Source organism: Lissotriton helveticus, chromosome 5_1, assembly GCF_964261635.1.
Source record: "Lissotriton helveticus chromosome 5_1, aLisHel1.1, whole genome shotgun sequence".
Taxonomy (NCBI): domain Eukaryota; kingdom Metazoa; phylum Chordata; class Amphibia; order Caudata; family Salamandridae; genus Lissotriton; species Lissotriton helveticus.
This window is the reverse complement of record NC_136065.1, coordinates 1,366,777,704-1,366,804,038: the sequence shown is the minus strand read 5'-3', so window position 1 is coordinate 1,366,804,038 and position 26,335 is coordinate 1,366,777,704. Positions and strand designations below refer to the sequence as shown.

General features: G+C 51.1%; 2 protein-coding genes across 4 annotated transcripts in view; one reads left to right on the top strand and one right to left on the bottom strand.

The window, feature by feature from the left end:
* BLTP3A (bridge-like lipid transfer protein family member 3A) overlaps window positions 1-26,335 on the bottom strand; it is a 571,303-nt gene that overhangs the window by 176,138 nt on the left and 368,830 nt on the right. The window lies entirely within an intron of this gene.
* Window positions 5,796-11,137, top strand: LOC144755407 (uncharacterized). The gene is made up of 2 exons (XM_078644273.1): window positions 5,796-6,920; window positions 10,424-11,137. The coding sequence occupies exons 1-2, from the start codon at window positions 5,909-5,911 to the stop codon at window positions 11,023-11,025; spliced, it is 1,614 nt and encodes a 537-aa protein (XP_078500399.1). The 5' UTR covers window positions 5,796-5,908; the 3' UTR covers window positions 11,026-11,137.

The following is a 26,335-nucleotide window of genomic DNA, read 5'->3' as shown; positions in this document are numbered from 1 at the left end:
AGATCTCTCGCAGGCTGGAGGTTCAGCATTTCAAGCCATCTTCTGTAGTGGGCAGAGTCCCTGGCACAGGGATTTGTACTGGCAGGAGCGAGGGTGCTTGTGTACAGTTTACACCTTTGAATGCGTCCACAGTACCATGTGCCAAGCAGATGCGCGTGACGGCAGACCTGCCAGCCTGTAGCAGGGCATGTCCCCTGCATTCCAAGGGCACGTGTGCTTCTATAGATATAGCAGGCAGAGCGAATGAGCTCCCCCTCCACCCCTTCCCCCAGTGTGCTCTTTCACTAGGAGTTTGGTTGGGCGGCATTCTCAGCAAAAAAAGCACTTGCAGCAGGTAGAAGTTAGAATGTGTAGGCGGGGCGCTGGAATTGCTAGGAAGGCAGTTCTCTCGCCCATATGCCTGCTAGTCAGTAACATTTTGTGGTTTCTCTGATAGAAACGGGTACCCACAGCAAATAAGACAAGTCACAAAGACTACATACATGGGCAATCACATGCCTGGCCACTCAGTTATGGCATAGTTGTTCTAGAAGCAAGGATAAGTAAGTACATATGTTGAGCTGCTTTGAAGTGACAAGCCATGACTGCATGTTTGGGGGCATATCTGGCTGCTAAACGTTTTCATTTCAAAATGGTGAACACTGCATGCAGTCTCATGGAGTGCACCAGGTAAGTAAACATTCTCTGATCGCTTTCACTCCTTCAGTGTGTGCATTGTCTAGTGACACGACCTCCCAGGAAGACCCACACACATACAATTCATATTTGGGGACTGTGGCTGTCGAAGCGTTTAATGTAACCGTGTCTAACAATAAAAAAACACTGCTTGTAGGTTCATGTGCTGCACTATTTTAAGGGTATGGCCACACTTTTCAATACCACCTTAGGCAGAATGTGGGAGTTGACATATAAGGGTATTTACAGAGGTAAAGTAGCCCCCTAGCCAAGAATAAAAAAAAAATTGTGTTTCTCTCTGTTTCTCTCTCACACACACAGTCTCCCCTTAATCTTCTCTCTCACGCACACACGCACTCGCTTGCAAACACACACCCCCATTGTGTATGCGTGTTTCTGCTTCACACTCAAACATATGGACAGAAACATCATGGCTTTTGCACCCATGTAAATACATACATACTTTGGCTCGCTGTCACACACACACAAACACAGATTTGCACCTCTGTCTCGCTCTCACACACTAACAAAGACACATTACTCCCTCTCTCTCATTCCCCACCCATTCTACGCAGTGAAACACCAGAAGGTCTAAGCCTGGCCTGCCATTATTACACCCACCGTATGGTAATGCTCATGATATCTGCACGGATCAAACCAGACCCAGTGTCGCAAGGGCAGTATCTGGTCGCAAAAGCATCTTTCTTCCCGACTGGTTGAACTACTCAGGCAAATCACGTTTATGTGGCTTCTGAGTTTAATTGTTGAACATTAAAGAATGTATAATTTTCGACAATAACACACAGCAGCCATTTCTGCATTTTTAATACAACCATTCTGATTTTGAGAGGAGTAAACATCTAAATATTTTGTATAATTGGGCCTGTAATTTACATTCGATGGCCCCAGCCGCCCCTCCCTCCCCCTCCTCCCTGCAGTCCCGAGAGGCTGGGGCAGCAATCACAGTAGCCTTCTCATTCTCTGCATGATCGGTTCGCCAAACGAAGTCATTGCTAGCCACACTCAAGTAGGCTCTCCACCCCCGACTGGCTCCGCTTCAGCCACCTATGGGGCAACATGCATGCCACACAGAGCACGACTGTGTTACCTGTACGTCCCATTATTGACGGCAGGCAACACTTAAACCAAAAGGTCCTTAGTCATAGAGATGTTTTAAGGTTATTGATGAGATAAATGCACATCCACCGAGTCTGAAATGAAACTCATTACACAGTCTGTGCTTATCCCAACACCAGCCAAGGATCCAGCCTTCCTGGACCAAACCTGGACGCCTCCGAGTCAGCACTTCAAAACTTGTTGTAAACTGCAGCAGATCCAAAGGAAGAGACAACTTTTTATACATCATGTTTGTCAACCTCACTTTTCTTTGTTCCTCAAAGTGAAAACAAATGTGTGATCATACGATTACCTCCAAAGTTTAAACACAACTGGGTTATTAGTCACAAATAAGTAGATTTCACTGTTAGGAGTTATCACTAAGGCACATGATATGGCAATTTCAATGGACACCATGGGGTCAGGTTTGCAGGATGAACCGCCGTGTACAGTTGTACTACAATGATGGCCTTTCTCTCTCTGCCTGTGATTTACAACAATAAAGTGTGTCTTCATCTCACTGAATAGTTTCTCGAAATAAGAGCAAAAATAGCTCGGTGCAGCCTACAGATTCCATGCCCAATCCCTCAAAGTTACATCAATTTCTGATCACTAATATTAATCCAATCCATCATCCATGCCTAGGCCGTGGTTAAAGTAGGAGAACGAACAAAGCAGCCATCCAGCCTGCTGCATTAGCTTAGTTCAGTTCTCCTACTTTAATCGCGGACTGCCGGCCTAGTCGCCCGCACCATGCGCACAGCATGATGATGATTGATTCATCATCATAATTACACATTATTGATTTATTGTCTGAACTCGCGACGGTCCTGTCATCATCAGCATTTAAATACAGAGCTGTGCATATACGGAGGGGACCCGGGCCCCTCAGCCTGAGTTGTGCGCTCAGCCTCTCACAAGAATCCTGTGAGAGCACACAAATCAGGCTGAGGGGCCCAGCCACTACCTGGATTAAAGGTTTCAGTAGCCGAGAATCAACTTCTATTGTGCTCTGCTCCTCCTGCACCTAAGCAGCAAAGCAGATTTTAAGAAGGTAATTAACAGTTGTTTGTTCAAAGAATTAAAAATGACATCAGGATTTTTGACTTTAAGGCTTCTGGCCTTCCAGGCTACCTTGACTAATAATAGGGAAAATGCGTCTGAATAATTAAAAGAACAAGCTATTTTTGCTTCATGGCCCTGGAGTAATGGCTTTGCTCCTGCAACAGTACACTATGTAAACGGTTTATAATTTGAACTTTTCTTCCATCTTCCCTGCAGTCTACAGAAATGTACAAAATTTGCCATGTGGATTACTTCAGCTAAGGCAACCGCAAACTAGTACCAGAATCTCCATTTCTTCACCGAAGGTTACCCATGTTAAATGTACATCTTCTGGTGTCATTGACAGGTTGTTTTATGCCATCTGCCTAGTATGTCTGTCTAACCGGTTTAATTTAGGCTTCTAATCTGGAAGTAGCCTACACTCACCATCATACTTCGGCTTAATATTTCTACAAGGCGAAAGGACTACCCTTTCCACACTGGAAGTAACGCTATGGGAAAATCTGCCTCTAAGCACAACATCAACCGATGGCCATCCGAAAGCCATACATCCCAAGACACTCCCCTATTAATACAGCCGACCTGTGTTTGCATTGTGTACCTGACACATACTACTACCAAAAAGGTAATGATTGCAATCAATGCCGAGTTTTATTAATGGAGAATAACTTAATATTAAATGGTGCAATGCGTTCCTGAACTGGACCAAGTTTGCCTTTACGTGTTGGTTTTATGTTTTCTCTGAATAAATAGCTTTACATTTTCCTTCAATTTAATACACCCGGGCCCCCTCCGTATATGCACAGCTCTGTGTGCACATGCTGAGGCCTCTCACCTGCTAGTGCCTGTTCAGCCTGGCCCTAGCTTTAATGAGCTACCCATTCCTGAGCTGAGCGCACAACTCAGGCTGAGGGGGCCTCTAGCAGGCGAGAGGGCTCAACATGTACACACAGAGCTGTGCATATACGGAGGCTGAGTTGTGCTCTCAACTCAGGATTGGGTAGCTCATTGAAGCATGGGCCTGGCTGAACAGGCGCTAGCAGGCGTGAGGCCTCACCATGTGCACACAGAGCTGTGCTGTGCATATATGGTAACCGGAGTCTCCAGACCACCACCACCAATGCGCGAGGCTGGACGCCCGCCAACTGTTTGTGCCAGTGCCACAACCATGAAGAAGACGAATCATTAATTGATTTGGAGCCGGAAAAACTCACCTGCTGTTGGTGGTGGCAGACACAGGGGGGCTACGTCGGCGGGCTAGCCAGTAGAATAATTAAATTATGCCTGCTCCGGTCAAGATTAGAAGTACGCACCTCTGCTCCTCTCGTCACTCGTGATGCTGCAGTCACATGCGCAGTTTTAATTGCCCAATGCGCATGCGGAAAATACATCAGCACTCTAGAGAGGCGCGCAGACACGGCGGAGGAGGAGACAGTGCATAATGCTGCGCGCTGTGCACAGGCACCTCCTCCTCCTGAAACGTTCGTTTGGTTGCACTTGCACAGGTCAAGGGGGGCTTGGGGGAGGGAGCTGACCGAAGGGAGGTCTCCTCCCCCGGGCGGTTTGGGAGGGCTGCGAGGGTTTTTTTATGGACAGTAGCTACTAGAATGTTCTGGATTTGGGCTGGCCTAGTAGGACTGGCCAGCCCAATTATAAATTCCTGTGTCCCCGCCTCCTAGCCACCATTTTAGGTTTGGTGACCTGGTGGCTAGGAGGACTGTTAGCGTTTTTTGTCAGTGGGTACTGTGTGTTTATTGTGAGACAGTTTATTAGGCTTTATTATTTAGGCTTATTGTCTTTGCCTCTTTCCAATGGAGGATTCACGGGTTGTCGAGGCGATGCGTCTGCTAGCGGAGGCAGGTCGCATGGATTTGCTGGCAGGAGGTGTTCAGGCGCGGCCCCAGCGCCAGGCTTCTGCTGGCGTGGTCGCTGCGGTAATGGCGTGCTCGTCGCCGAAGAAGAGACGCCCGAGCCAGGTAAGCGATAGAGGCCGGTCCCGTACGAGGAAGCCGGCCCCTCAGCGGCTGGCGCGTGTAGCTGCGGGGGAGGTGGAAGCTCCGGCGGTATGCGGCGCTTCTGTTGAGGGCGGGAGGGAGGCTGTTCTGGCTCCGGCGCCCCAGGTAAGAGTTGTGGTGGGGGCGGGGGGAGCTCTGGGCATGTCCGGCGCTATGGTGGGGCAGGCGCAGGTGTCGGGTGGCAGGCTGCTTTCCCCCTCGGTTGTGCGGGCGGGAGCCCTGGCTTTAGCTGAACCGTTAGGGTCAGTTCCCACATCGACGGGAAGGCGGGGAAGAAGGGGCCGGGGAGGGAGCAAAAAGCGCTCCGCTTCGGACCCGCTGGTCGAGCGGCGCGTACACCCTAAAGAGGTAGTCTCTGCGCGTGGAGCGCGCAGAGGCTCTGTTCCATTTATTGTGCAAGGAGCAGGCCAGGAGCGGTTTGTGCCCGGTGTCCATGATGCTGAGTGGGTTGTCGAGGAGTCGCAGTTTGTGCCTGAGGCGGCATCTCGAATGTTGTTAACCCCTTCCAGGCATTTTGTTTCGGAGAGACAGGCTGGGGAGAGGAGGGATTCGAGTATGGTGGTTTCTCATGTTGAGTTGGGCTCAGGGGGCTTGGCACCTGCTTATGGTCAGGTAGTTTCTGGACAGGATGCTGATACTGGTATGGTGGATGTTGGGGGTAATGTGGGTAGCCCTTTATTGTTTTCCACGCCTGGTTCAGTGGGTGATGTTCTGTCTGTGGGGGGGGGGGGGGGTTCCAGGGGAGAGGGAGAATGGGCGCAAATGGGCGAGGGGGGTTCCCTGTCTGGTGTGGTTTTGGAGAGTGAGGTTCCACGTTCAGGGGGTTTTGGATCTGCTGTTTTTCTGGGAGTGGATGACAGTCTTCACAGAGAAGGCAGGAGAGTGTCATTGGTGGACCACGGTTCCTTTCTTTCTGATAACAATATAGCAAGACCTGCTCTGGGTGCGGGGTCCACGGTTCTTGGTAATTCAGCTGTAGATAGTACTGGAGGGACTTTCCCACCTGCCGTACTGAGGGTAGGGGCTCCCAGGGCGCGATGTGGGGGCATGGACGGGGTTCTGGGCAGGTGAGTAGGGAGTTTGTGCAAGGGCCTAGGGATGCGGTTCCACGCTTGTTTGGGGATACGAGAGGCCCCTATTTTATGTGTGGTTCCCCTGGATGGGAGCAGTTTGGTGCGGCAGGTCTGGCACAGCGGAGTTTTCAGAAGGACGGTGTGGGTCAAGAGTGGCGTGCAAGGGCTCATATTCAGGCTTCTTCTTCAGCGGTGGCGGGGGGTAACTTGGATGAGAGTGATGATGAAGAGATGATAGGCGACTCTCCGGCCAGGGGTGTGCCTTTGAGGGGCTGTATTAGAGGGCGTTCTTTGGATAGGTGTCAAGGGACGGTTGTTGATGCTAATTCGCAGAGGACAAGGTCTGGTTCAGGCGTTGTATTCAGGGACCCTAGCACACCAGTCCAAACTTTTTCTTTTCAGGATAGGAGTAGGTGCGGCGGTCCGGACTTGGCAGGGCGCGGTCCAGTCCACTTTCGCCAAGGTGAAGCGAGGAGAATGCCTAGCGTGGCCCTCTCTGTTCCACCGAGGGAACCCGCCGCGGTCAGCACAAGAGGGTCCGGCGTGACCCCGCTGGCCCCAACGAGTAGCAGGTATAGGTGTCCTACCTTGCCGGCGGCTATGGAGCCGCAGAGTCAACGCAAGGGGAGTTACAGGCGGGTACAGTCTGCTCCCCCCCCTGGAGGTGCTTCACAAACCTTAAGATGTAATATTGTTGATACCGGGTTAGGTAAGACCCGTAGTGATGTGTTGCCGGTTGGTTTTGATTCAGTGTTACTTGATTATGATGAAGATAGTCCCGATGAAGGAGAATTACGGGACGTGGAGGGGGGGGAACCCTCTCATGCTTCTGGTAGTGTTTTTCAGGCTCCAGCGGTGCAAAGTCAAGTGCAAGTGCGAAGAGAGCACGGCCCGTCAGTCAGGGCGCCTCGCAGACAGCATACATTGGTCCCAGCACCACGGGCGGAGCCTTCGAGAGTGGTCTCTTTGTTACCAGGTGAGCAATTCGCTACACAGGCCAAACCTACTATGGTGTCTGTGGGCACAGGGGGGGAAGTACCGATTGTCTTAGGCGAAGGGAGGTTGTTGAAGGGACGTTATGTTAAAGACACTGCGGTGGGCACTGACGACGTTGTTGAAGTCACAGGTACAGTGGTAAGTGGTACTAGCACTGATGCTATTACTGTGGTAAAGGAGCCATTGGCCAGCAAGGAGTTGAAGATTAAAAAGTTGCCTTTTATGCGCGTCACGAAGCCTTTGGGTGCCCATTTGATGCTGGCCACGAAAGAACGTATTTGGAAGGGAGAGTATGTCGAAATTCTTAAGCTACTACACCGGGAAGTCCGGTCAAAAGAAGGGTCAAAAGAGGAGGAATTTGAGCTGGCCAAACGTCCTAGAGTTCCATTAACCATTGAAAATTGGACAGCTGCTTTCCTTATATATGCAAGTGTATATTGTGAAAAGTTTCCAGAGCGCAGCGTGTCACTTTTCAAGTACATGGATGTTATACGCAAGGCACAGCTTACTGGGGGGGGGGGGGGTTTGCTTGGTCACAATATGATGAGGAGTTCAGGGCCAGGATGGCATGGGATCCAGAGGCCAAGTGGGGGGAATTAGACACTGACCTGTGGCAGCATACTATGGGTTCTGCAACGGGCGGGAAGACTATTTTTACAGCCAGCGGCTGTCCTTTAATCTACCGGCCCTTTCAGGACAAGCCCACCAGGGGAGGGGTGGGGAGTAACTCAAATACACAGTCCGGAACTGGCGCATGCTGGGAGTTTAACAAAGGGTTCTGTAGCAGAGACTACTGTAAGTTTAAACACGAATGCTCTGGTTGTGGTAGGCGGCACCCATTCTCTAAATGCTGGGATAACAAGACAGCAGGAGGTCCACAGGGGAAGCAGTCAGGGGCAGGGGGTTCAGGGTCATCCCAACATTTTCCAGGGGGTAGGGGATCTAGAGGTTCTCAGGGTGTTGGGCCCAAGGGCTCGTACACCGGTTAATTTAGAGAATCTGCGCCTTGCACTTCATGACTATGATAATGTAGCTGGGAAACACACATTGTTGGATGGTTTTGAATTTGGTTTCAAGTTAGGTTACACAGGTCCTAGACAAAGAAGGTGGTCTGCTAATTTAAAATCTGCATCTGAGCATGGCACAGTAGTACAAGACAAGTTGAATAAAGAAGTAAATGAAGGGAGGATGGCTGGCCCTTTTCACGATTGGCCGATCCTTAATTTAATAATATCACCTATTGGAGTGGTCCCGAAGAAAGATCCGGGACAATTCAGGCTTATACAACACTTATCATGGCCGGAAGGGTCGTCTGTTAATGATTTTATTGATCCAGATGCTGTTTCAGTCTCTTATTCCTCAGTTGTCGTGGCCATGTCACTTGTTGTGACCGCGGGCGCAGCTGCTGAGATGGCCAAGTGTGATATAAAGTCTGCTTTCCGGCTGCTGCCTGTCCATCCGGATGACTGGTGTCTTCTGGGTATCCATTTTTTAGGAAAATGGTATGTGGACAAGGCTTTGCCGATGGGTTGCTCCATTTCATGTGCTCTTTTTGAGTGTTTCAGTACTTTTCTACAATGGTACTTTACCCATTAGTCTGGTCACTCACTGGTAACGCACTACCTAGATGACTTTTTCTTTGTCGGGTCCCCGGGCTCCACGGAGTGCCAGTCTGCTCTGGACACTTTCCAAGGGCTCATGGAGGATCTGGGAGTTCCTTTGGCTCCCGAGAAAACTATGGGTCCTGACACAGTCTTGTCCTTTTTGGGAATTGAACTTGATTCTGTAGCAATGCGGGCTCGCTTGCCTGAGGATAAGAAAGTGAAGATGCTGGAGTTGCTGGACACCATGTTAGCAAAACGGAAAGTGTTGGTGAAAGATGTTCAGGTGTTACTAGGCCATCTCAATTTTGCTTGTAGGGTCGTGAGAGCAGGAAGGACTTTTTGTCGCAGATTAGGCAGGGCTCTTGCAGGTCAACATTTGCCTCATCATCGTGTTCGGTTGTCTGCTGGCGTCAAGGAGGATTTGAGAATGTGGAAGTTTTTTCTCTCTTCTTTTAATGGTGTTCCTTTGTTTAGGGACGTTGACTTTCAGTGGGATGTGCAAATGTTTTCGGATGCAGCTGGCAGTGATGGTTTTGGTCTGTATTGGAATGGAAGATGGTGTGCGGAACGTTGGCCGGATGAGTGGTTGAATGGTGGTCGCAGCATTACCTTTTTGGAGCTTTTTCCTTTGCTGGTGGCTTTGACCCTGTGGGGGGAGGTCTTGGCACATAAGAAAGTGCTTTTTCGTGTGGACAACATGGCTGTGGTGGAAATTGTTAATCGACAGTCTGCCAGGGATGAACAGGTCTTGAAGCTCATGAGAGTTTTTGTGCTGGGCTGTTTGAAACACGACATTCACTTTCGTGCTTTGCACATTCCTGGGGTGGACAATGACATTGCGGATGCTCTGTCTCGTTCACAGTGGGGGAGATTCCGTGGACTGGCGAGGGAAGCAGATCAAGCACCGACCCCGATGCAGATTCATCTGTGGCACGTAGGCAGCGTCGGGTCTTACAACTGGTGGTAGGTTCTTTGTCTGTGTCTACGCGTTCTGCTTATTCTCTGGCCTGGAGGGAATTTCTGGAGTCTGGCGCTTGTAGGCGTGAGGAGGTTTGGCGTCGTTCTGAGGATGTCGTGAACTTCCTTTTAGAGCTCATGGACAAAGGGCTGACCAAGGTGACCATCGCAGGTAAATTAGCAGGGATTGCATTTATGGGCAAGTTATTATGGGGTTATCCTCCGTCAGCAGGGGAGATTGGCAGGAGGATGCTTGAGGGTTGGGCCAGAGAGCAAGGGCACACCAGTAGACTCAGGGCTCCTTTATCTTGGCAGATTCTGGCTCGGTTGATAACTGTTCTCCCTGAGGTTTGTTCAGATGACTTTGAGTCATGCTTATTTTCCATGTTAATGGCATTCATGTTTTTTGGAGCTTTTAGGGTTTCGGAGTTGTTGGGCTCGAAATGCAAGTGTGGCCTATTTTGGCGGGATGTTTTTTGTTCTGATGAAGGGGTGCATATATGGTTAGCCAGCTCCAAAACTGATCAGACTAAGAAGGGGAAGGGTGTGTGGTTGCAAACGCGTGCCCCAAGGCTTACTTGCCCTTTACTGCTAGCGCGGCGCTGGCGTTCTTTGTGCGGGGGTGGTGATGATGCACTCGTTTTTCAGCATATTGATGGCACCCTGGTTACAGCATACCAATTCCGCATGGTTTTGCGTAAAGCTTTGGAACACTTGGGTCTGGATGGGAGCCTATATGGGACACATTCATTCCGGATTGGGGCTGCAACTGAAGCTTTTAACAGAGGTTGGACTCAAAGGGATATCATGAGGCTGCGGCGTTGGTCTTCAAACTGCTTTCAGCGCTACGTGAGGAGTCAAGCGGAGGAGGCGCATGCGTCATCTTCCTTCCCATGAGCTCTAACTCTGTTTTCTTTTATAGGATCTGTTGCTGGGCCTCGTTCTCCTGTGGTGACAGTCTGGATAGTTGGGCATTCCTTCGTGAAATGGGCCCGAGTCCAGGCGGCGCAGAGTTACTTTGGAGAACTTCTGGGTTTTAACGCTAGCATGTTCAATGTGGTTTGGAAGGGAAAGGGTGGGATGCTATGGAAAGAGTTAATCCCATGTCTTAACAACAATATGGTGGGCGGGCTATGTCCTGATATTCTGGTCATTCATCTGGGGGAGAACGATCTTTGTGCTACTAAAGGTGTGGTATTGCTGCGAGCTATTAAGAAGGATTTGAGCCTTATAAAGGAGTTTTGGGCCGGGTGCCATGTATTCTGGACTGAGTTGATTCCGCGTACGATCTGGAGAGGTGCGGTCAACCCCAGGGCTGTTGACAGAGCCAGGAAGAAAGTAAACTCTGAGGTTTCGCGTTGTTGCCGTGGTCTTGGTTTCAGCAGGATTTCCCATAGAGAGATTACATTTGAGACTGTGGAATTTTTCAGAGGTGATGGTGTTCACCTGTCCAGGGTGGGGATGGACCTATATCTGTTGGAGTTACGTGAAGTTTTGGCACGTTCGTTAGCTATGCAACGTTGATATTTGTTCACTTCTGCTTCTATTTTTCTATTTGGGGGGGCAGAAAGGAAGGTGGTGTAGTTTTCTCTCCCCCCCCCCTACCTTTCTGGGTGGCGGGGTTTTTGTTGTCTCGGTGCGGTTTATGGTAGAATTTTGTTGAGTATTGGGCTGATTCATTCATTGACAAGTACAGGGGAAGTTGGTCATTGTTTGACCGTTCAGGTTTTGGGGGGTATTGGCAGGAGTGAAGGGTCAGGCAGGGTTTCTGGTTATAGAGGGCCTGGCTTTTAATATGTGATTGGGGTTTGATGACTAAGGGGTTAAATGATGATGTAATGATGTGATTAATGACGTAATGTTTTATTGATGATGTTATGTTTATAATGTTATTGTAATGTTTTGCTGTATTGTTGGGTGGGGGAGGGGCCAAAGAGTTTTAGGGGAGGGGGTGGGGGCGGAGTTTTGTAGTTAATTATTTATTTAGTGAGGTATAGTTTTGTAAGGCGTTGCCAGGGTTTTTATATTTGTAATGTGCACCTGTTTCCTAATAAAGCGGCCTTTTTCACACTCAAAACAATTTTGGTCTACTTTTCTCCCACCACTCGCCCTCCCTCCCAAGGGGGGCTTGGGGGAGGGAGCTGACCGAAGGGAGGTCTCCTCCCCCGGGCGGTTTGGGAGGGCTGCGAGGGTTTTTTTATGGACAGTAGCTACTAGAATGTTCTGGATTTGGGCTGGCCTAGTAGGACTGGCCAGCCCAATTATAAATTCCTGTGTCCCCGCCTCCTAGCCACCATTTTAGGTTTGGTGACCTGGTGGCTAGGAGGACTGTTAGCGTTTTTTGTCCCCACCCGCCCCCCCCCTTTATTTATATTTTTCCTTTCCTGGGTTTTTTCCCCCTCTACTTTTGGTTAGTTATAGAACAATTTTTATCCCTTGATAGGTTTACAATTTTTTCAGAAATATTTTTATGCAAAGGCTGTTTTCCTGGTTAATAGGTGTGCAGGGTTTTTTTATTGTATTTTGTATTGTCGCTAGGAACAGGTGCTGTGCGGGGTTTTTGTTGTCTCGGTGCGGTTTATGGTAGAATTTTGTTGAGTATTGGGCTGATTCATTCATTGACAAGTACAGGGGAAGTTGGTCATTGTTTGACCGTTCAGGTTTTGGAGGGTATTGGCAGGAGTGAAGGGTCAGGCAGGGTTTCTGGTTATAGAGGGCCTGGCTTTTAATATGTGATTGGGGTTTGATGACTAAGGGGTTAAATGATGATGTAATGATGTGATTAATGACGTAATGTTTTATTGATGATGTTATGTTTATAATGTTATTGTAATGTTTTGCTGTATTGTTGGGTGGGGGAGGGGCCAAAGAGTTTTAGGGGAGGGGGTGGGGGGCGGAGTTTTGTAGTTAATTATTTATTTAGTGAGGCATAGTTTTGTAAGGCGTTGCCAGGGTTTTTATATTTGTAATGTGCACCTGTTTCCTAATAAAGCGGCCTTTTTCACACTCAAAACAATTTTGGTCTACTTTTCTCCCACCCCTCGCCCTCCCTCCCAATCAGGCTTGCTGGCGCTGCTGTGTTCCCTGCAGCTACAGAGTGCAGAGTGGTGGACTCGGACGGTCAGTAGTACAGTATTGCTTGGCACTTGGAAGTCTGTCTGACTGATTGTGACTGTCTGTCTGAGACTCAGACAGACAGTCAGTCAGACAGTGACTTCTCTCTGAAGTGTGTGACTCACTTGTCACGTGACGTCACTCACGGACCGGTCCGAAGGTGGGACTGAAAATCGGCCCCCCCCAGCCAGAAAATCGGCCCCCTGTCGAAAAACCGGCCCCCCTCCCATCCAGCCTACCGGGGGATTGCCCGGTGCCCGAAAGCACCAGTCCGGGCCTGGTCAGGACCGGAGGCGAGGATTATGCTGTTCCATCGTTTTAGTAGTCCATATGATAATCTCTATCCTCCAATCAGGGGCGTCCGTGGTCCCTGAGGACATGCTGTCACCAACACTCCTCCTCTTTCTTCCCTGCTTGGCCGAAGATAAGTACCGTTTTTCCTCTTCAGGGCGGGTGGCATTCAGTCTAAAAATGCGTGTTTAGATAAATCTGTGCCTAAGTTTGCCATTGTTTAACCTGGTCTGGTTATTTCACGAGCGCTTTTCGCTCCAGTAGTTTTTCTGGTAAAATCGCATGCGTGCTTTTTTTTCCTGATAATTGCTGGTATTTCACAGTGTTCTTTGTGTGCGCGCGAGCTCTGCAACGTATTCGTTTGTTTGTTAACAGGTTCGGGGCCACAGGAGCCTAGATCGCTCGACTCGCGGTCCCTCAGTCAGGTGCGGTGCGGCGCAGTAATTGACAGGGAGCGCGTGTCTGCGTCTTTCTGATCTCGGACGCGCAGAGATCAGAGAGCGCCGACCGTTCGGACGCGCAGCACGGCCCCCCATAGAGCTGGAAGCCTTTACACCTCCGTAGGGCAGGTCTGTATTGAATCTTTGGAATCTCCCCTTACGCCCGCATCGCCTTAACGCTGCTTCAGCGCGTGTATTGCGCTTGCAGGGAGATCCCGGGGTGGGCCTAGACACTTGATACCCTCCATAGAGCATTAGGGTGAGTCGCCCCTGCGGGCTTACAGCCCAGCGCACACCTAGTGTGCCCAAATCTGGGCTTTGCCACACTTAAAGTGCACCTTTGCCAGGTAGCTCCGCTACTAACGCTTAAGGCGTTGGGGTTGCTTTCTCCTCAGTGGTTGCTTCCTGTATTGTTGCCTTCCTTCCGCTAATTTGAATTAGGTCATGGAGGAGTACACAGAGGAGGAATCAATTCAGGTCATCCCACCGGATGACGAATTTTGTGATGCCGTGGTGCCTCCATCCATCAAGCAGTGAATGTGGCCATGGGGCCTTTTGAGCATCGTATAATGCAGTTTGCTTTTGCGTTTGAAGCACAACGCCCAAGCAAACGCAGGAGTACGTCCGCTGTGGACCTGGGCGCCTTTGACTGCCTTAAAAAGGCAGTTTTGGCCAGATCAGAAGGCGAGCCCCACCCCAGCCCCAGAGAATCCCACATCTGCCACCACTTCAGGGGGGCGACAAAGACCGCAGAGGAGGCTGGTCCGTACAGACCCTGGCGCCCCGCAGAGCCTTTAGCCACTGACGCTCCGGAGGCGGAAGACCAGTCAGACATGTTGGCCCCAGAAGATCTTGTCCACCCCCGCTCTTCAGAGTGGGTCCCCTCCACTAAAGTGTCCGCATTTGTGGCCCCCCGAGAAAGAAGTGAGGGCCTGCCTAAAGGCTGAGTGCCCACACCCGGCCCTTCCGGGCAAAGTAGCCTTAACCCCGGAGGTGGACCCTAGAATGGCCACCTTCGTACAAAAATATATTCGGGATCCCAAGAAAGGGATCGACCGCTCTTGGCGTTCGTGCCAGGATAAGCTCCTGGACATTTTGGGTCCCCTCACTGAGGTCCTCGAGCTCACAGAGGAAAGCCAAGGCGTCTGGTACCCCCCTTTCAGCGGATAGAATTTCCAGTTGGGCTCAACGAGCGATAGTCTTCTTGGGCAACGCAAACTGCGCCCTTTCGACAGATAGGAGGGGCTCATTCCTGATCAAAGTAGACCCGAAGTTGGGGGATCTCGCCACATCGGAGGCAGGAGTGGTGACACATCGCGGTCTCTTCGGAGAGCCGTTTGTGAAGGAGCTGACAAAGTTTGTGACCACATTCACCTCGCTTGATAAAGCACAATCATCCATAAAGCTAGTTTTTAACCCCAAGGTTTTCATCGGGGCCGGCCGAGGCAGGGGGCGCTCGACCGTCTGCTTCTACACACAAGGCCCTCAACGAGGCAGCGGCAGGAAGCAGCAGGACACATGCCGACAAGAGTTCTTCCAAGCTCGTCGGGGCTCCAGAGGTCGCGGTGGAAGAGGAGGAGGAAGAGGCCACAACGTGCCCAACTCAGGTGAGACTCCCTTCTTTACCGCTCTCCTGGTGGGCGGCAGGTTAGAAGAACTCTTGTCGGCATGTGTCCTGCTGCTTCCTGCTGTTGCCTCGTTGAGGGCCTTGTGTGTAGAAGCGGCCGGTCTCCTGAGGAATCCCCAGGGCGACTCTCACCCTCTAGTCCAACAGGGTCGGATGCCCTTGATGGCATGGTGGATTTTGGGCATCGGTGGAGAATCTCTGGCCTATCGACAGCAGCTCAAACTTTGCTGGGGGCAGCCTGGGCGGACAGCTCTACCAAACGTTACAAATCTGCATGGACCAGGTGGGTCCGTTGGTGTGTTTGGGGAGGTCACGATCCCTTGGGGTGTGAAATGATGACTACTATCATGAACTGCCTCGCTGGCAACGCAGGGCCTAACATACCACACTATTAATTCTTATAGATCGGCATTCTCTGCTGGGCATCTTTTGGTCGATGGACACCCGGTGGGAGAAGATCCTCTGGTATGCAAATTGGTACGGGGTGTCCGTCCTTCTCTCCCACCAGAACCCAGGTATTCCTCATTGTAGGATGTTAACAAGGTTCTGCGACTTTTCCAATCCTGGCAGAATAATAGGTATCTTTCCCGCAAAGAGCTGTCGGCAATGTTGGCTGTGCTTCTTTGTTTGATATCCTGTTGACGCGTGCCAGATGTCAGGGCATTGGATATCACTAATCGTATATTTACCCCTGAGAGGGTTACGTTCCACGTAACTCGCAGGACTAAATCGGATTCTAGGATCATTTCCTACCCAGCTTTAGATAAAACCCCAAAGCTGACTGTGGTTCGATGCCTCAAGGAATACTGGCAGGTATATAATTGACAAATTTGAGTAAAAAAGTCGCACACCTTACAGGGTTGGTGAAAAGTGCGTACTCAGGTTCAGGCAGGTTCTGTTTGAAATAATTGGTCTTATATAGTTCCCTGGTAGAGGCTAACCAGGCTTTCTGAGGGCTGCACCTTTGTATACTTTTTGAATACCTTTGTTATTCATGTTGATTGTTTAAAATTGGTAAAATTAGGAGTGCAGGTTACTCGCATTTGAGATTTTTGACATTATTACACATAGCCCCACAACAGTAACCAGCACCCACCATGGATTTTGATGATATAGCTTATTTAACTGCAAATCAGGCAGAAACAAAGGGATACACAGCAGAAGAAGCTGAAAGCATTTATTCATTAATTCATTCAAGAAACCAGAGCATTTCAGGCCAAACCCGGTTTCACTAGTCAATTGATTAAACAACTACAATACACTTTAAGAAGAGAAATCAATCAAAGGCTTCATGCCACCACGCTCATTCAAAACCACAAGGCCAAACGCATACCGCAAGGATTGCGTATTGCATTACGTCCCATGTTGTTCAAATTTAACAAACCGTTCATGACCAAGTGGTTTGCAATTCTTAATAAGTGTTCTTTGGACCTTATACTTTTAAGCATAGAGGAGTTATCAGACAAATTAAAGGATTTGGAAACCGAAATTTACGATATAAAAACTGATTTATCTAAAAGAATGACCCCATAGGAACTGGATAAAACACGTAAAGATCTTAATGAAACACTAGAAACACATGCAAAGGAGGTTCATGAGCGCAAGTTACGTAAATTCAGGCGTGACACAATTGACTATAAACTGGACGAAGTTTATAGCTGGGCAGAGGTATATGCACAACGACGCACTTTCAAGAAATCTGAGGCCTCAACATCAGAGGAAAGTATAGCCACGGAATCTGATACTTTACCTTCATGTCCACCCATTAAGACCACAGTAAGAATAGGAGAAACATCTACTGACATAGCAACCACCAGTGGTACTCCTAAACCGTTTTTTTTGGAGACGGGCCAGTCGTCTAATCATGCACCCGAAGAACAGGGGACTGGCAAATCCGGCGAACCAGGCGGGGACAAGGGGTTAAAAAAGCCAGTCGGAGCACGTCGTAACCCAAAGAGGAACTAATCATGAATATTTAAAGTGTAGAACTAACACACCACGAGAAAGCTATCCTAAATAAAAGTATGTCATTTCACTTTTCAAGTTTATGCGCAAGCTCAGGCTATGCTGGTTTTTTCATCACATAGCACAAGTGTCTCCCACGGAAGTGGTTGCAGCTGTTCCTCAAAAGGTGTTCAAACCTAAAAGCACCTTTATACCACCGGTGTCGCATAAAACACTCGAAATCTTTGAACTATTGATCAAAAAAGATCTGGTAGAAGTACACCGGAAAGAACATAAACAGAAGAATTTGTCAATGAAAGAACATGTGACTCTACGGAAACTAGCTATGAATAACAACCTGACGTTCCAGCCAGCAGATAAGGGCGGAGCGCTGGTAATCATGGACACCAGTTACTATGAATCTAAAGTTGAACAACACGTACCGGATACTGTCACCTACCTACGTCTAGAATCTGACCCCACCAGTGCTTTCCAGATGACTATCACAAATCCTCACCAAAGCCAAGGATCTTGGTTGGATTGATGAGAACATTTACACATTTTTGACATCTGTATACCCTAAGAGGCCACCTATCTACATGCTCAAGAAGTTGCATAAGTATCCTGTGGACCCCCCATTCTGACCGATTGTGGCTGGATGTGGGTCAATGCATGAACCAGTAGGGAAGTTTTTAGATTACTATTTACAACCACTGGTCCAACAATGGATCACATATGTCCAGGACACCACAGACTGTCTCAATAAATTAAAGGATGTCAATATTCCAGAAACTACTGAACATTGGTTGGCAACTATAGACGTATCGTCACTATACGCACAAGTTACTTACCTTCGGTAACAATATATCTGTAAGAAACAGTAGTTAGTATTAGATTCCTTACCTTAGAATATCCCCAGGCGTCAGACTGGATCCGGTAACTTTTGCGTAGCAGTACCCTTGGGCGTCAGTAGGCGTCTTCTGCGGCTCCGCGTCCGTCTTCGGCGCCGGGATGACGTCGCCGGAGTACTTAGATGCCGCCCTCGCGCGCTGACGTCAGTTCTTATACACAGCTTTTCCGCGCCAGAAACGCAGAGCCATGATAAAAACCAACACTGGTGCCATGAAACTAGGGCCCTGAAAGGGGATGACCTTAACCCTAGATATCGGTTCGCAGAACGGGGAGGATGGGTGGGGCGGTAAGGAATCTAATACTAACTACTTTTTCTTACAGATATATTGTTACCGAAGGTAAGTAACTTGTGCATCTGAAAGAAACAGGTTAGTATTAGATTCCTTACCTTAGAATAGATACCCCAGCAATACCAACCCCGGTGGTGGGTCTGCGAACCAATGATCACACCAGAAAGTCCTGGAGAACGGAACGGCCCGAAAAAGCCATCTCTCCGGACTTGGCTGTCCAGGCAGTAGTGTCTTGCGAACATGTGCAGCGAGGCCCACGTGGCTGCCTGACAGATGTCCTGAATGGGGACTCCCCGGCCCAAGGCAGTAGTAGCCGCCGTGGCCCGTGTGGAATGGGCACGAAGCCCTACAGGAGGCTCCTTTCGAGCCAAAGAGTAACAAGCCTTGATACACAAGACGACCCATCGAGAAATGGTTCGTTTGTGCACCGCCCGTACCTTCTTAGCGCCCATGTAACCAACAAGGAGTTGATCATCCACCCGGAACTGGCATGTGCGATCCAGATAGAATGAGAGCGCACGTTTTGGGTCCAGACGTTGGAGCCTCTCTTCCTCTTTCGAGTGATGCGGAGGCGGAAAGAAGGTGGGCAAAGTGATGGACTGCCCGATGTGGAAGGCTGTGACTACCTTGGGCAGCATAGAGGGTCGCGCCCGCAACACAACTTTGTCCGGATGGACTAAAAGGACAGGAGGCTTAGAAGAAAGGGCCTGTAGCTCACTCACTCTCCTGGCAGAGGTGATGGCAACCAGGAAAGCGGTCCTCAGAGTAAGGAGGCGAAGAGGACAGTTATGAAGTGGCTCAAAGGGAGCGCACATCAGAAAAGTTAGAACAAGGTTCAAGTCCCACTGAGGCATCACAAAAGGAACTGGAGGAAACATGAGTGATGCCCTTGAAAAACCTATTTACAACCGGGGACTTGAACAAAGAGGGCTGATTAGGTAGCCTTAAGAAGGCGGAAATGGGCGAGAGGTAGCCCTTCAGAGTGTCCAGAGCAGAGCCCTGCTGGGCGAGAGAAAGAAGAAAGAAGAGCACCTCTGCAAGAGGGGCAGAAAGGGGATCCACAGCCTTTGCTGTGCACCATGCCACAAATTTGTTCCACCTGCAGGCGTATACCGATTTTGTGGAGGGACGCCTGGCTGCCAGAATGACATTACAGACTTCAGGAGGCAAGTCAAATGGCCTCAACTGCCGCCGCTCAATCTCAACGCATATAAGTGGAGACTGGACAGGTTTGGGTGGAGGACCGTCCCCTGCTGCTGCAACAGAAGGTCCTCCTGAAGGGGCAGACGAATCGTGGGATCGACAGACATGCTGAGTAGCTCGGGATACCAGAACCTCCAAGCCCAGTCCAGAACCACAAGGATGACTTGGGCCCGGTCGCGTCTGATCTTCTTCAGCACTCTGGGCAGAAGTGGTATAGGCGGAAAGGCGTACAACAGACCGCAACTCCACTCGCGATGAAAAGCGTCTCAGAGTGAGTGCCGCCTTGGAAATTCCAACATATTTACAACAAGGGGTGGTGAGGGACAGAGTCTCTGAATTAAGCAGAATACTCTCACCCAGTCAAAAGATCAGGGCTAGATCCAACACCGTTTTTTAACTCATTGCACCATCCCAGTTTCAGAACCTGGCTGTATGCAAATTAGTCTGTTCCTGTCCCAGTGCATGATGGGAACAGGGCAAACCAAACTACAAAAGCCAATTCTTACACTGGGAAGGAAACAAGCTTCCGGGGACCGGTTTCTGGCATTACAGCCGTCTTCGGCCCGGCTTGCTTGAATCCTGATGGTGCAATGAGTAAGGGACTCATGTCTGAGTATACCCTTCCACGCTTAGGGTGGACAAAAATATTTACAACAAGGGGTGGTGAGGGACAGAGTCTCTGAATTAAGCAGAATACTCTCACCCAGTCAAAAGATCAGGGCTAGATCCAACACCGTTTTTTAACTCATTGCACCATCCCAGTTTCAGAACCTGGCTGTATGCAAATTAGTCTGTTCCTGTCCCAGTGCATGATGGGAACAGGACAAACCAAACTACAAAAGCCAATTCTTACACTGGGAAGGACACAAGCTTCCGGGGACCGGTTTCTGGCATTACAGCCGTCTTCGGCCCGGCTTGCTTGAATCCTGATGGTGCAATGAGTAAGGGACTCATGTCTGAGTATACCCTTCCACGCTTAGGGTGGACAAAAATATTTACAACAAGGGGTGGTGAGGGACAGAGTCTCTGAATTAAGCAGAATACTCTCACCCAGTCAAAAGATCAGGGCTAGATCCAACACCGTTTTTTAACTCATTGCACCATCCCAGTTTCAGAACCTGGCTGTATGCAAATTAGTCTGTTCCTGTCCCAGTGCATGATGGGAACAGGGCAAACCAAACTACAAAAGCCAATTCTTACACTGGGAAGGAAACAAGCTTCCGGGGACCGGTTTCTGGCATTACAGCCGTCTTCGGCCCGGCTTGCTTGAATCCTGATGGTGCAATGAGTAAGGGACTCATGTCTGAGTATACCCTTCCACGCTTAGGGTGGACAAAAATATTTACAACAAGGGGTGGTGAGGGACAGAGTCTCTGAATTAAGCAGAATACTCTCACCCAGTCAAAAGATCAGGGCTAGATCCAACACCGTGGCTTCTGTAGTCTGGTCTGCCCTGTTCCCATGTGCACTGGGCCAGGGACAGACTAATTTGCATACAGCCAGGTTCTGAAACTGGGATGGTGCAATGAGCTAAAAAACGGTGTTGGATCTAGCCCTGATCTCTTGACTGGGTGAGAGTACTCTGCTTAATTCAGAGACTCTGTCCATCACCACCCCTTGTTGTAAATAATTTTGTCCACCCTAAGCGTGGAAGGGTATACTCAGATGTGAGTCCCTTGCTCATTGCACCATCAGGATTCAAGCAAGCCGGGCCGAAGACGCCTGAAATGGCAGAAACCGGTCCCCGGAAGCTTGTTTCCTTCCCAGTGTAAGAATTGGCTTTTGTAGTCTGGTCTGCCCTGTTCCCATGATGCACTGGGCCAGGGACAGACTAATTTGCATACAGCCAGGTTCTGAAACTGGGATGGTGCAATGAGCTAAAAAACGGTGTTGGATCTAGCCCTGATCTCTTGACTGGGTGAGAGTACTCTGCTTAATTCAGAGACTCTGTCCATCACCACCCCTTGTTGTAAATAATTTTGTCCACCCTAAGCGTGGAAGGGTATACTCAGATGTGAGTCCCTTGCTCATTGCACCATCAGGATTCAAGCAAGCCGGGCCGAAGACGCCTGAAATGGCAGAAACCGGTCCCCGGAAGCTTGTTTCCTTCCCAGTGTAAGAATTGGCTTTTGTAGTCTGGTCTGCCCTGTTCCCATGATGCACTGGGCCAGGGACAGACTAATTTGCATACAGCCAGGTTCTGAAACTGGGATGGTGCAATGAGCTAAAAAACGGTGTTGGATCTAGCCCTGATCTCTTGACTGGGTGAGAGTACTCTGCTTAATTCAGAGACTCTGTCCATCACCACCCCTTGTTGGAAATTCCAACAAGCAGAACTGATGACATTGCCTGTTCTCTTCTGTGGCAAATAGATCTAACCAAGGCTCTCCCCACTGCTGAAAGAAGCCTTTCGCCACGTCCGAGTTCAGACGCCATTCGTGATCCATCATGCACCGACGGCTGAGTTCGTCCACCCTGGCGTTCAGGGAACCTGCCAGTAGTTGACCCACCAGGGTCACGCCCTGATGTTCCAGCCATTGCCAGAGGCGCAGAGCCTCCTGGCATAGGGCCCACGACCCCACCCCGCCCTGTTTGTTGCAGTACCACATGGCGGTGGTGTTGTCCGTGAACACCTGCACTACCCTCCCCCGGACAGAGGGGAGGAATGCCTTCAGTGTAAGCCGGATCGCCCGCAGCTCCAGAAGGTTGATATGGAGCTGGGACTCCGCCGGAGACCAGAGCCCTCTGATCTCCGCCTCTCCCATGTGGCCTCCCCAGCCCTGGAGGGACGCGTCTGTCACAACTACATGCTCCGGTTGGGGTAGGGAGAGGGATCTGCCGCTGACCCAATCGCGCTCCGTGAGCCACCACTGCAACTGTCTTGCAGTGCCCTCCGAGATCAAGGCATGGTCGGACAAGTTGCCCTGATGCTGGGCCCACTGAAACTTCAGGTCCCACTGCAGAGCCCGTATCCGCCACCTGGCGTGATGCACCGGAAGGATGCAGGAGGCCATCAGCCCCAGGAGCCACAGCGTCAACCTGACTGAGACTTGGGATAACGGCTGAAAGATCGGAATCAGAGCCTGAATATCCCGAACCCGCTGTTCGGGAGGATAAACCCGAAACTGTGCCGAGTCTAGAACCGCTCCGATGAAGAGGAGCTACTGAGAGGGACACAGGTGTGACTTCGGCACATTGATGGAGAACCCCAGCAGGTGCAGGAGGTCGGCCGTAGTCTGGAGGTGGCTGACGACTGTCTGGGGCGAGCCCTCCTTCAACAACCAGTCGTCGAGGTAGGGGAAGACTGAAACCCCTAACCTGCGCAGATGAGCCGCGACCACCGCCATAACTTTCGTGAACACCTGTGGGGCGCTGGTAAGGCCGAAGGGGAGCACGATAAACTGAAAGTGCTCGTGGCCTACCATGAACCGCAGGTAGCGCCGGTGGGCCGGCAGGACGGGGATGTGGAAATAAGCGTCCTGCAAGTCCAACGCTACCATCCAGTCTCCCGGGTCCAGGGCAGCTAAGACCTGAGCCAGTGTCAGCATCTTGAACCTCTCCTTTCGGAGGAAGCTGTTGACGTTCCGCAGGTCCAAGATGGGGCGTAGGCCCCCCTTTGCCCTTCTTGGGAACCAAAAAGTAGTGGGAGTAACAACCACACCCTACTTCTGGCCCAGGAACCCGCTCGATGGCCCCCTTGGCCATGAGGGCCGTAACATCCTCTCGCAGAAAATTCAAGGGATCCCCGACACGCGGTGGTCCTGCGGTGGCATGGCTGGAGGGGTCGCCTCGAAGGGGAGGGAGTAGCCCCTTCGGACGATTTGCAGCACCCACCTGTCCGATGTGATGTTGCGCCAGTGGAGGAGGTGATGGCGAACCCTGCCCCCCACTGGCGTCACGTGGGCCTGAAAGCTTAGACTAGGTGGGCTTTGAGGCGGATGCTGCGGGGGTGGATGTGGACTGGCCTCGCCGTTGTCCCCACGGCAGTTACCACGTCCGCCATCGCGCTGGATTTTAGTCTGCGGCCCGTGGCTGGCAGGACTTGTGGGGGCGCCCCTTCCTTGGCCACGAAATGAGTGAAAGGCAGCAGAGTGCTGGCGCGTGGCCGACAGGCCCAAGGACTTGGCCGTAGCCCTGGAGTCCTTAAAGCGCTCAAGCGCACTGTCTGCCTTGTCGCCAAAGAGGCGACGGCCATCAAACGGCATGTCCATAAGGGTGTTTTGGACATCAGCCGAAAAGTTGTCGGACTTCAGCCAGACGTGGCGACGAATCGCCACTGTCGTTGCCATCGCTCTACCCAGCGAGTCTGTTGTATCCAGCCTACATCAGATGGAGTACCGTGCCGCATCTCGACCCTCTGCCAGGGCTTGGGCGGGTTTAGTCCGGGCCTCCTCCGGACACTGTGGCAGCACGTCCGCGACCGTGTCCCACAGGAAGTGGGTATAACGGCCCAAGAGGCACGCGGTGTTAACGGCCCGCAACCCCAAACTCAGTGAGGAGAACATCTTTTTGCCATACTGTTCGTACCTCTTGGAGTCCCGATCGGGGGGAGCCGTCGGGAATGCGGTCTGGGAGTTAGAGGCCTGTATGACCAGGCTCTCGGGAGTGAGGTGAATGGACAGGAAGCAAGGGTCGCCCGGAGCCGGGCGGTGGCGTCTGGCCACGTTCCTATCTACAGGGGGACCTGTAGCGGGCCTGGACCAGGTGCCCAGAAGAACGTCAGACAAGACCACATTAAATGGCAACAGAGGCTCCGAAGAGCTTGCTTGCGGTTTAAGGACCTCAGTGAGGAGGTTAGTCCTCACGGCCGCGACGGGGAGTTCAAGGGATAAGGCCTTGGCCGCCCGCATCAACACCACACTATAGGCAGCCCCCTCCTCCGAAGCCACGGTAGGAGGGGAGACAAAACCAGTGTCTGGCGAAGTGTCCAGACCACTGGCGTCCCCTAGCTCACCTGCCCAGTCCTGATAAGACTGGCACTCACGTGTCAGAGGGTCCTCCCCTCCCCTCCCAATCCACCTCGCCACCCATCTCCTGGTGCTTAGGGTAAAATGATGGGGCCGGATCATAGAAGAAAAAATCTTCTCGCGGCGTCGAATGCGGTGTCAAGCGACGCCGCTCCGGCGTCGGAACTGGACCGAGAGGGGGACTGGGGACGACGTCGTCCGTGGACGACATCGTCCGTGGACGTCGCCGGGGGCGACACCCTAGGGGCCGGCGCCGGCGAGGTCGTAAGGTCGACCGGCGCCGACCCGGATCCGGGCCCGGATCCAGCGGGGCCCTGCGACGCCGGGAACGAAGTCGCCGACGGCGCCGGGGCCGAAGCACCCGACGGTGCCGGGGCCGTAGCACCCGGCCCGCTTGGGTTCCCAGTCGGGGCCGCTTGGCCCGAAGGCGCCGCGGAACCCGACGAAGGAGTGAGCGACCTCATGGCCGTGAGGAAGGCGTCAATCTTCTCCGGCGGCCCATTCTGCCCAGGGACTGGCGGGTATGGAGCAGGCTGCGACGCCCGCGGCTCCGGCGTAGCCCCGTGGGCGGTGTCGCCCGAACCCCCGGCCGTGTCGCGCGAGCGTCGGGGGGAGTCGGAAGAGCGATGTCGCTTCTTCGACTTCTTGTGCCTCTTACCTGAGGACTTGGAGCTCGAGGAGTGGTGTCGATCCTCCGAGCCGTGATGACTCCGGCCCCGCGACTGGTCCCTCGACCTCCTTCTGGACCGGGACCTCGAACGGCGCGGGGCCGACTGCCGGAGCTCGAGGCGCTTGCGGGACCGCTCCCGCCTAGCCTTCGATGTCAAGGCCCGGCAGTCGGGGCACGGCTTGTCATTGTGGTCGGGCCCCAGGCAATGAAGACACCGGCGATGGGGTCGGTACCCGACATCAGTCGGTTGCAGTCGACGCAGGGCTTAAACCCGGGCATCCCTAGGAGTCGTTCGACTTCGAAAAATGATCAAAAATGATTGAAAACTTTAGTCAAAAATTGACTAAGGGTACCACTGTTCCCGGATCGGCGCTTGCTGGCACGGAAAAATAGTAACTGACGTCAGCGCGCGAGCGCGGCATCTAAGTACTCCGGCGATGTCATCTAGGCGCCAACGACGCCGCCGAGGGACTCGGAGCCTCAGACGACGCCTACCGACGCGCAAGGGTACTGCTACGCAAAAGTTTCCGGATCCAGTCTGACGCCTGGGGATATCCTAAGGTAAGGAATCTAATACTAACCTGTTTCTTTCAGATACGTCCATTCCACATGGAGAAGGTTTGGAAGCAGTCGAGTGGCTACTTCTGCGACATGATTACGAAGAGACTCAACATTTTGCTATTGGAATTACTCCAATTCAGTCTGTATCATAGCTACTTCTCTTGGAAAACAGATTTTTATTTGCAAAAGACCGGTACCTCTATGGGGTTTACCGGAGCACCGGCGTATGCAAATATGTTTATGGCCAAGTTTGAAGACACCCATATACTACACGAAAGAGCATGGACGGCTCATCTTGTGCTATATCTACGGTACATTGATGACATAATTTGGAAGGGCACAAAGCAAACTTTGGAAGATGTACTCACCACGTTAAACAATTGTCATCCACACATCAAATTCACCCATACCATGCATTCCACTACCATTAACTATCTGGACATTCTGATTGAAAGAAAAGGCAACAATTTGGAGCCCAGAGTGTATAAAAAACCTACAGACAGGAATAATGCCTTACACTACCACAGTTTTCATACATAAGCACTTTAAAACCACCTACCACTGTCACAATTAGAAGAATTTGTTCTGAAGAACTTCAGGGCAGAGGAAGCATCTGAGGCATATTTGAAGAGAGGTTATCTGTTGGCAGTTATTGAGGCAGCGAAACAGAGGGCTTGTAATCTGGATAAAGAGCAACTACTAAGCAAATCAAATAAGCAGGCAGCTATTACAGCATCTCAGTTGCAACAAAAAGTGTTGAAAATGTCAGACCTCGATCGGGAAAACATACCCTGATAGGCCCATGTTGACAGCTC

Excerpts from the sequence above, each read along its gene's own strand:
- LOC144755407 (XM_078644273.1), top strand. The coding sequence starts at position 5,909 with ATGTGGGGGCATGGACGGGGTTCTGGGCAGGTGAGTAGGGAGTTTGTG. Across the intron at positions 6,921-10,423 it reads AGTGGTCTCTTTGTTACCAG|GATCTGTTGCTGGGCCTCGT; the intron begins GTGAGCAATTCG and ends TTTCTTTTATAG.